Genomic DNA, 10492 nt, shown 5'->3' with positions numbered 1-10492 from the left:
GGGTGTGGGGATCCACAGCAGCCGATCGAGTTTTGCCTCGTGCTCCAGCAGAGGCGTGGCTGTGCCAGCTGCAGACAGTTTCTGCAGCTGTGTGGCGTTGGGAATTCTGGGAACTTTTCAGAGGGTATGTGAACGCTAGGGCCCTGAGAGGCACTGGTGGTCGTTAGGGGTGTGAGGGGTTGCAGTTTGTGAGGGGTAGCAGTGCTCAAAGATGAAACAAGAAGAAAGAAATTCGATTCCAGGATCTCTTATCTAATGGTAGGAGGTGAAACCGGGGAGCTAAAGGGTGGGGGAAAAGAACCCACAAAGTAGAAAGACCAGCCATATAAACCTGTGTGAGAACTTCATGAATGATAAAGACATCGAATTTCAAACAAGTGAAGAAATGAGGTACTGAATTAGTTGTTAGGACAAATGGGTTAGGGCGCTGCATCAGCCAGGGTGCTCTAATTCTAAAAGCAAATCAGGTAGGTGTAAGTTTTAGTCATTTTTTTTTAAAAATTATTACACTTATCGAGGCAGTGGTGGTGCATGCCTGGGAGGCAGAGGCAGGTGGAGCTTTGTGAGTTCGAGGCCAGCCTGGTCTACAGAGTGAGTTCCAGGAGCGCCAGGGCTACATAGTAAAACCTTGTCTTGAAAAACCAAAAAAAAAAAAAAGAAAAAAGAAAAAGAAAGAAAGAAAAGGAAAGAACAATGTATTATACTTATTAATTTACTTATTTTGTGTATGCAAATATTTGTGTGGGGCTTATGTGTGTGTGGAGGGGTGAAGGGGGTGCCTAGGTAGCCACAGCTCATACCTGGAGGTCAGAGGGCAACTTGCAGGAGTCAGTTCTACCTTCTACCTCGTAGCTGGTCCCAGATCCTTGGGGTCATGCCAAGGTCACAGGTACAAACCATGGTTTGCACCCCCAGTCAGAGGACAATGTGAGGGCATCTCGTTCCACCATGTGGTAGAAGGCTTCACGCAAGCCAGGAAATAAGGGTTAAAATGAAGAAATAATAATAATTAATGTTCTAAAACCCAGTGTCGCTGGACCTGAGGAAAAAACTTTTACTGACTGGAATGGATGAGCAGAGAGGCCATCAGAGCCCCTCACAGCCAAGAAGGCTTCCAGGCTCGTCTCCAGTTCCCCACAGCTTGCTTGGCTTCTTGTCAACGTGGTGAACCCCGATGCAGACACTGTCTGTCCCAGGGGGCAGTGGAGAGAGCCCCCTCGGTGCCCCCTCCAGCTGCCAGTTCCAAACTCCATCTAGCAGGAGCCTGGGTGGGCAGGAGGGCCGCAGGAGGTGGGACCAGATAGCATCTGGGCCGCCGTTTCCGGAACATTGAGAAAGCCTGCGTTACGTCAAAGATTTCAAAGGGCACAGTGGGCCCCGAGAATCCCCACTTGGAGCCCTGGCCACTTCCGCTTTTTATTTTTACCCTTTTACCAAGCAGGCTGTGTGGTCTGCAGACCTCAAGCTGGATCTCTAGAGTTCTGATGCTCCGGAGGGGAGTGACCTTGGGCCTGGGACTTTAGTTTGTTGCCATGTTTGGCTTGGGGGTTTGTTTGTTGTTGATTTTCATCTGTGAACCAGAGGTGAAGGTTGGTTCAAATGGGACAAACCATCTAAGACAGCTGGGCAGGAGGATCAGGGTTCAATGCCAGCCTTGGCTTATATAGCCAACTAGACCCCAGCCCGGGCTACACAGTGAGACCCTGTCGCAAAAGACAAGAGATGGAGAGATGGCTTCTGAGCTAGGAGCACTTGTTCTTGCAGAGAACCTGGGTTTGGTTCCCAGTGCTCCCGTGGTAGTGCACAGCCATCTGAATGCCAGTTCAAGGGGAGCTGATGTCCTCCTCTGACCTCTGCTGGCACCGGCACACACAGGGAGCACAGATACACACGCATAGGCAAACGCTCATATACATAAAAGAAAAAAAGAAGGGGCTGGAGAGGAGGCTCAGCGGTTAAGGGCACTGACTGCTCTTCCAGAGGACCTGGGTTCAATTCCCAGCACCCACATGGCAGCTCACAACTGTCTGTAACTCCAAGATCTGACACCCACAGATACACATGCAGACAGAACACCAATTCACGTAAAATAAAAATAAATAAATTTTAAAAAAAAGAAGCAAAGTCAAGATATTTTCACATTTATTTTGTCCTCGTTAGGGTTTCTGTTGCTATAATGTAACACCATGACCAAAACAATTTAGAGTTTACTGGGCTGACACCTCCACAGCACTGTCCATCACTGAAGGTCAGGACAGGAACTCAAGCAGGGCAGGAGCCTGGAGGCAGGAGCCTGGAGGCAGGAGCTGAGGCAGAGGCCACGGAGGGTGCTGCTTCCTGGCTTGCTCAGCCTTTCTCATAGAACCCAGGGCCGTTCTCAACCTGTGGGTCCCAACCCCTTTGGTGGGGGTGGGGGTTGTTGGGGTCACCCAAGACCACCGGAAAACACAGATATCTACATTGTGATTGACGACAGTATAATTTATGGCTGGGGTCACAACGTAAGAAACGGTATTCAGGGGTGGCAGCGTCGGGGAGGCTGAGAACGGCTGATGGACAGCCTCGCCACAGCCTGACCTTGTTGATGGAGGCTTGTTCTTCACCGAGGCTCCCGCCTCCAAAACGACTTTAGCTTGTGCCAAGTTGACACAAAACTATCCAGAACAAACCAGATGTGGTGGCGCACGCCGTTAGTCCCAGCACTTGGGAGGCAGAGGCAGGCGGATCTCTGAGTTCAAGGCCAGCGGGGTCTACAGAGTGAGTTCTAGGACAGCCAGGGCTACACAGAGAAACCCTGTCAAGAAGAAGAAAATGAAAAGAGGAAAACAAAACAAAAAACCTTATCCAGTAGGTTGTGTGTGTCTGTGTGTGAACACATGTATGTACACACACATACATGTGGTCAGAGAACAACTGTGTGTGTCACTCTCCTATCACATGAGTCCTAGGGATCAAACGTGTAGCCAGGCTGAAGGCATCTGGCCAGATGATAGGGCCTGTAGTCCCAGCTACTCAGGAGGCTGAAGCACAGCCGCAAGTTCGAGCCCCGTCTAAGCAACTTATCAGGTAACAGGAAGTGAGGGGGGGGACTAAAATCCATCATACACACAGTTGGGGGACAGAGAGATGAACTTTTAAAAACTTAACTGGGATCTTTCCTGGGCCAGCGAGACAGCTCAGTGGGTAAAGATACTTGCCACCAATTCTGACCACCTGGGTTTGACGGAGCCTCTGAGAGGATGCTCGAGACAGCACACGTGTGCCCACACACGACATGCACACAAAAATAAAAAATACAGAATTTCTTAAAAATTTAAAGAAATACTCCTGTGAGATTAAATTGAAGATGGGAACATTTTCTTATCAAATGGGGAAAAAAAAAACCCCACAAACTTAAGCCTCAAAATGAAAAACAAAGGGCCAGGGGCTGGAGAGATGGCTCAGCAGTTAAGAACACTGGCTGATCTTCCAGAGGTCCAGAGTTCAATTCCCAGCACTGGGGGGAAAAACATATATATATATTGCATGTATGTGCACTTGTAGACACACAGACACCCTCCCCATAGGCACACACATAAGCACGGCAGGCAGGTAAACACACAGCAAACAGCCGACCCGGCCCAAATGCTCCCCCAATTCGCTGTAATGACAAGTTGTTACAAGTCATCCACAAGTATTTATTGAGCACCTGGTTTGTGGTGGGGTGGGAAGGGCTGGGAAGGGCGCAGGGCGGGGCCCTGCTCTCGGGAGCTTTACAGTCTGAGTGGAGACAAGGAGGGGGCCAAAATACACATTCTCGGGGTGGGGCGGGGCGGGGACGGGGGTGTAGAGGCTGAGGGTGAACAATCCAGACCAGGAGGTTACAGAAACAGGGGTGTTTAGGGCGGGGGTTAGACCCACTAAGTGCTTCGGCGTCCACGGGGGCTCAGTGTTCAATACTGGGAAAGGGTCAGGCGCTGTTCTGCCTCCTGCTAGCCCGCTGTGCCTGGGGGGGGGGGGGGACCGTCTCTGCCTCACTCCCTGTACAAGTGCTACTCAAAAGTACTGAGGCATGTGAGGTCCCCGTCCCAGAGAAAGCCCCCCCCACTGCCCAGCAGTGCCACAGGGAGCCCCCTGAGGTAGGAACCCTGCTAAGGGGCACCCCTTCCCTTCCAGCCCACTGAGCTACGGGCACACGCCCAGAGAGATGCCTCCTGCTGACCTCCAGGTATTGGAGGGGAGGGAAAGAGCAGCAGAGTGCCAGATGAACCCCAGAAAGAGAGGGGCCCACGGGGGAGGCAGGATGGCAAAGGGGACCCAGAGTGTGTGTGGGGGGGGTTCCCCCTGTCTTCACAGGTCTGAGTGAATGTCAAGGGCCAGGACGTTACGGTCGGGTCCTAACCCGGCTAAACCTCATCCGTGTTCCAGGCTGTGACCACTTCATCATCACCTTGACCGGCCTGAGAGGTGACAAGGAGACCCCAAAGTCCTACTGAGCTGGTCCCCCTTCAAAGTGCTATTCAGGCCTGAGGATCATCGCGTGAACAAGCGGCAAGGAGCCGGGCCATTTTAAGGGAATACCCCTAGGCAGGGGGTGGAGGGAGATGGGGAAGGGGGTGTGGAGAAGGGCGCAGATGGCCGATGCCAGGCAGACCTTCCCTGCGGGACGGGAAACACAGAGCTTGGGTTGAGAAGGGCTTAAATAATAGTCCACATAATAAAAACCCCTGGCACTAAGGGGGCCTACCGTCCTGCTGATTTACTGCTTTTTAAATAACTCTAGGCTGGGGGCTTGGAGAGGGCAGGTAGAGTATATACAGGAGAAGCTTAAATTAAAACACAAATAATAATTAAGACACACAGAGTGAGGGCGGGGCCGAGGCAGAGGATGGAGGAGGGGGGAGGGGTCTCCCGGCCCACGGCAGAAGAGGACGCGAGGCTCCCGTGGACACATCAGGGCTTCCTCTTGCAGAAGACCAGCCGACGCTTGGAGTGATAGAAATCTGTGGAGAGAGAACAGGCGGGAGGCTGAGGGCGGTGGGGACGCCGGGACACCGCACCTGCTGGCCCGGGCCTCCCTGCGCAGGCCTCCCTCCCGGGGCCTCCCTACCTGTCAGGCTGGTCTGCCTCCGCTTGCGGCCCTGGGGCGCCCCGAGGCCACCCGGGGAGTCTTCGGGCCGCTCCGGGGCGTGGGGCACCAGGGTGCAGGACAGCGACAGGTCCGCGTGGTCCTGCGGGGCCGGGCCCTGCAGCAGGGCGGAGGAGGGCCCGGGCCTCCTGTCCCCTCCCAGGTCGTCGCGGCCGCGGCGGGAGCCGGGGCTCAGGTAGAGCTTGGGCAGCGCCGGGCCTCGAACCCGCTCCCACACGAAGTCGCCCTCCAGCGGCGTCTCGGTGGCGAAGTCGAAGTTCCAGCGCTCCCGGGCCTCGCGCAGGCAGCCGGCCATGAGCGCGTCGTAGTCGCGCCGCAGCTGCTCGCTGTCCACCGGCCCGAAGAGGCGGCGGCACGCCTTGCTCCGGTGCGGGGTCGCTCGGGGGTCCTCGGCCTCAGACATGGCGCCCTGCAACAGAGAGCCAGGTCGCACCGGAGACGGCCAGGCACCACCGCCCTGCTGCTGCTCCTCCCCCGGGGCTTTCCCCACCGCCCCAAGACAGCCTCGCCCCAAGGTCCCGGCTGCCATAGCGGGGGTCACCGCCCTGTTTACCAGCAGGACTGCGATCAGCCAAAATCGATGTCTATTGCTAAAGGGTCCTTCGCGGGTGCCAACACCCCGAGGTCCAGTGGCTTCCCAAACACCCCCCCCCCCCCCGCGCGCGCACCTGGGCATGCCTCGGTGCCCTGTCCTCCTGCCCTTGCGGGGGTAACTCCATCCTGCCAATCAAAAGACCCGGACCCTGGGATAGGACACATAAACTGCAGCATCTATGCTGCTATTTAGCTCCATCTAAGAGCCTGACTCTGCGACTCCGTCCCTCCCTCCGTCCTCTCATGCTCAGGCAGCTGGCAAGGTGGCTTGGAGGGAGGAGAGGACACGCTGGAGCCAGGCTGCTTAGGTTAGAACCCTGGTGAGCACAGGTATAATCCCTAACACCTGGGTCCCGCTTGAGGACAGATGTGAAGATGGACTCAGTCAGCGTGGGTGACCCTGGGAAATGGAAGCCGGAGCAGGCCTCTCTGCCCCCAGTTTTGACGGAGGGTCCTCCCTGACCCCGTCCCTGAGGGCCGCCACCAGAGCCTGCGCTACAGGCTGGTAGGCAGCAGCCTGGGGGAGAGAGGACAGGCTGGCAGGACTCCTGTCTCTCTCCCGGGCTCAGCACATCCTGCCAGGCAGCTCAGGTAAATCTGCAGTCTAGACACCGCCCGGGCCTACAGCCTGTGCCCAGGGAACCCGTTTTGCAGGCCCTGAGAATGGAAGGTGGCTGGTTGGCCCGGCTGGTTAGCCTGGGTCGTCCAGAAGACAGGCCCAGCTGAGAGGCCCAGGCCGATCCCGCCTGCCCTGGCCTGACTCCAGAGCTAGGTGATACAGGTCCTAAGGAGGACCTGGGCTCTCCTGGGCACCGGTCCAGCCTGCCAGCCTTTGAGCTTGCAGGGTGTGCCCGGTGGTTTTCTGAGGCAAGAGGCCCTGGGCTCGCACCACATACACCCCCCCCCAGCTCCTCAGGACCTCTGGATGAGTTTGCCCACGACTGGAAGGGAGAGGGAGGTACTCAGACCAGGATTCAAGGCAGGAAGCCAGAAGAGACGAAAAGCGTGGGGCTCAGCTGGCAAAGCCTGTGCCCAGCAAGCAAGGCGGCCTCTATAAACTTGGGTGTGGTGGGGCGAGCAGAGGTCCAGGGTCAACCTTGCCTACTACACAGGGAATGTATGCCAGCATTGTGGGCTAGACACCCTTTCAAAGCGTAAGTAAAATACACCCTCCTCCCCAAAACACGGCGCTGGGGGCGCAGAGGCAAGATGATCTCCCTGAGTCCAGAGCAAGCCTGGTCTACAGAGTGAGACCTTGGTATCAAAAACAAGCACAGGACTAAGCCGCCCACTGCCCCTGGAAGGGGTCCCATGGTGCTGTGGGAAGGGTCTCAGAACAGCCTCTGCTACCGGCTGGGTTTGGGCTCTAATTTATGTTTGTTTATTTGTTTGGGTTTTTTTTTTTCCCCTCAAGACAGGGTTTCCCTGTGTAGCCCTGGCTGTCCTGGACTCACTTTGAAGACCAGGCTGTCCTCAGCTCCCAGCGATCCACCTGCCTCTGCCTCCGGGAGTGCTGGGTTTAAAGGTGTGCGCCGCCTTGCCCTGCTGTGGTTTGGGGTCCAGTCACATTATTTTTCCTAATGCAAAGCTAAGCAGTTTACAATTCCACGCTCCCTAAAACCTGGCGATACCAGTTCCTTTTTCTGTCTGCTTTCCCCCACCCCTCGGGTGTATCCGAGGCAGGGGCTCACTATGTAGGCCAGGCTGGCCTGAACTCACAGTCATCCTCCTGCCTCAGCCTCCCCTGTGCTGGGATCACAGATGTGAGCCCCCACACGTATTGTTAGTGGATGTTGAGCTCACTTCCGTTTTAGGCAGAGCTAGCCGAGGCTCAGAAACTAGATAAGGTGTCCAAAGTCACGGGGCTCACACGTGACGCATGGGGATTTTAATACAGACCCATTTGCTCTAGTCTTTTTGAGGGTCACAAGCAGAGAGATCCATTAGAACCACTTGGGAAAGCTTTTTCCTTCTTTCTTTCTTCTTTAAATATAGATTGGGCCCTTTGTTACAGCGAGGGCCTTTAATCTCAGCACTCCGGCCAAGGCAGGTGGATCTCTAGGAGTTCTGGGCCACCGGGCCAGCCTGGTCTATATAACTACATAGCCAGTAATGGCTAGCTGGGGCTACATAATAAGACGCTGTCTCTCTCCCTCTGACACACACACACACACACACACACACACACACACACACAGAATGAAAAAAATAGGAAGGCAGCCATGGGTACAGATACAGAAACACAGGCTGGTGGAGACAGGGCTCAGGTCTGCAGACAAACTGAGTCCAAAACCCAGTTCAGTGCCCTTCCCCAGAGGGCACCCATAGAGACCAGAGGAGGCAGGAAGGCAGGACACCAATGGTCCCAGTGTTCCTTAGGCACACGGAAGTGCCCCGCCAAAGATGGGGGGGACCAGAATCCCTGCAAGCGCACAGGGCGCCCCACCTTGTCTCCAAGGGCCACGCCCCCCATAGTCCTCCCCAGCACCCTGCTCAAAACCATTGCTACCGTAAGCCCTCATTCTACAGCAGCACGCCTCCCTTCGCCGGCGGCCGCGCGTACCCTAATTCCCTGAGCACAATCCAGGGCGAGAAAGGCTCTCTTTAAAGGCTGCCGTGGGGGGGGGGGGGAGCACTGGCCGCGCACAGGCGGCCCTTGCTGTTCCCGCGGCGGCCGGCAGGGGGCGCCGCGCCCCCAGGAAACGGCCCCCCGCGCGGGGGTGCTGCGTGGGCCGAGCGAGGCGTGGTGAGTCAGTTTCCTGCCCGGCGCGGCCCGCCCGCAAAAACTCCACGGGCACCGGAGCCGCGCGTCACCCCGGGGCGGGGAGAGCGGAGGGAAGGCGGGGGACCCCGGGCCGCAGACACGTCACGAGGAACCCGGGCTTCCCAAACTCCCGCCTGGGCTGGGAACGCAGCGCGCGCGCGCGCGCGCGCACGCTCACTCGCACTCTCCCGGGCAGAGTAAACCAGTGCTCCTGGCCCTGGCCCCCTCCACCTTGATCCCCACGCCCAGGGCACGCGATGAGTCAGATCCCTGGAAAATAAAAATAGACGAGGGCGAGGACAACAGAAAACCGCTGGAGTGTCCTCGCTGAAGCGCGACGGAGGGGGACCCGGGGGGCCGGAGGGAAGGAGCCGCCAGCGCGTCCCCCCCAAAAGCCAAACCCCAAGTCGTTCCCGCCAGACCAGGTGGTCGGGGTGGCCCTCAGCCCTAGGACTTCCAAGTGGAATGGATGCGCCCTAGCGGGCGCACTCAAGCCAACCCGGCCCGGCCACCTTCCCGCGCTGGGTGTGGACGGGGTCCGGGTCCCCCGGCCCCGGGCCGTCCGGCTGCGGCACCCCGTTAAGCCTTGCCGCGCTGGGACCCCCGCTGCCCCGCTGGGCGGGCTCCCCTCGCGCCCCGCTCGGGTCCCGGGCGCGGTGGGCGGCACTCTTTGCGCTCCCCGGGCTGGCAGGGCGCACGGGGTCCGCCCAGTCTCCCCGTCCCCGAGGGCGCGCCGCCGAGCGGGGACCGGACACCGCGGCCCGGACCTCCCCGTGTCCCGGGTTCCCTGGGAACACACTGTGCCCGCCAAATAGGTCACTGTGCCGCGCGGGGGAGGGGACGGGGCAGGGACGGGGCTGTGCCCCGGCAGGGAAAGGGGCTTCTGGGCTGCCATCCCCAACTTGGGGTGCGGTTCTGCTGTCACGCCGGTGCCGTGCCCGGGGTCTCCCGGTCACGGTGAGTCACCTCCTCCTCGCCTGTCCTCCTGGACGTGCCCAGGCACGTTCCCGAGGGCGGGGGACACAGCTCGCGCTGACCTCAGTGCCCGGCGGGGCGGTGGTGGCTACGGCGGCACAGGGCACCTGGACCGCAAGAGCCGGGACCGGGCGCCACCCACCGTGGATCGGACCCCAGAGACGGGCTCGCCCCAAGCCTGTCCCCGTGACACACTCCAACACAGGAGCCGGCGGCGCTCAGACCCACCCCGGTCATTCACCTGCCGCGGACACACCTGGGAGTCCGGCGGGCACACGCGGGCACACGCAGACACACGCCGCCGCCGGGGAGGATGACCCGCATCCCCACGCACGCGCGCACGCATGCGCGCACGCGCCTCCGGGCACAGCCGCGGGGCTCAGCGCCGAGCTGCCCGGGGGGGACCCCGCTGACCTGCCGCGACGCCCTCACCTCTGAACGCTTCGCGATCGAGCTGGCTCCGCGCTCAGGTCCCTCACGCTGCGGCGGCTCACGCCTCTCGGCTGGTGCAGCCGGCTCGGGGCTGCGCTCTTATAGAGTCCGCAGCGCCCCGCCCCGTCGGGGGCGTGGCTAGCCGGCTCCGCCCCGCCCTCCCCTCCGGGAAGCTGAGCCCGCGCCTGACTCCGCTCCGGACAGCCCGGGCCCGCGCGCGCGCGGACAGGGCGCGCCCTCCCCTCCCCCCACACCTGGGCCATCTGCTCGTCGCGTCCCCCGCCAGCCAGCCGAGTCACACGCCTGTGTAGACGGTCAGGGGCTGCGCGTTGATCGGTATGTTTCCCGAGCAGCTCTGGGAAAGGACCGAGATCCTTTCTAAAAAAAAATCACTGATGTGAGTTAGAGAAAAGCCTGGGGCGAGGGGAGGTGGATGGGTCCGCGGGTGCGATGGTTGCCCAGCTTGCGGGAAGCCCTGGGTCGGATCTCCAGTACCCCGAAAACTGGGCCTAAGGGTTCACGTCTGTAATGACAGCGCTGGGGTGAGGGGGTGGCGACAAGGGGGAGCCGGAGTTCGAGGTGGTCTTGATGCAGACCAG

The 10492-nt window shown here is 59.1% G+C and overlaps 1 protein-coding gene across 2 annotated transcripts; it reads right to left on the bottom strand.

Annotated features, from left to right (window-relative positions):
- Positions 1 to 3656: 3656 nt before the first annotated feature.
- On the bottom strand, positions 3657 to 10026 carry Cdkn1a (cyclin dependent kinase inhibitor 1A). Of its 2 annotated transcripts, none has more exons than XM_021633485.2 (3): positions 9894 to 10026; positions 5090 to 5537; positions 3657 to 4982 (listed from the first exon to the last, which is right to left on the bottom strand). In XM_021633485.2, exons 2-3 carry the CDS (start codon positions 5529 to 5531, stop codon positions 4933 to 4935), a joined length of 492 nt encoding a protein of 163 aa, XP_021489160.1. In that variant the 5' UTR covers positions 5532 to 5537; positions 9894 to 10026; the 3' UTR covers positions 3657 to 4932. The 2 variants fall into 2 exon arrangements, with proteins under 2 accessions (XP_021489160.1, XP_060225165.1); XM_060369182.1 differs by lacking the exon at positions 9894 to 10026 and adding an exon at positions 9718 to 9854.
- Between the last annotated feature and the right edge of the window lie 466 nt (positions 10027 to 10492).

This window comes from Meriones unguiculatus, chromosome 16, assembly GCF_030254825.1.
Source record: "Meriones unguiculatus strain TT.TT164.6M chromosome 16, Bangor_MerUng_6.1, whole genome shotgun sequence".
In the NCBI taxonomy this organism is placed as follows: domain Eukaryota; kingdom Metazoa; phylum Chordata; class Mammalia; order Rodentia; family Muridae; genus Meriones; species Meriones unguiculatus.
This window is presented reverse-complemented; position numbering and strand designations above follow the sequence as displayed.

What these genes read in the sequence shown, in the direction of transcription:
- Cdkn1a (XM_060369182.1), bottom strand. Translation starts at nt 9,807, where the DNA reads ATGCGTGCGCGCGTGCGTGGGGATGCGGGTCATCCTCCCCGGCGGCGG. An exon ending in TGTGCCCGCCGGACTCCCAG is followed by an intron (nt 5,538 to 9,717) that starts GTGTGTCCGCGG and finishes TCTCTGTTGCAG; the next exon opens with GGCGCCATGTCTGAGGCCGA. An exon ending in GAGGCAGACCAGCCTGACAG is followed by an intron (nt 4,983 to 5,089) that starts GTAGGGAGGCCC and finishes CTCTCTCCACAG; the next exon opens with ATTTCTATCACTCCAAGCGT.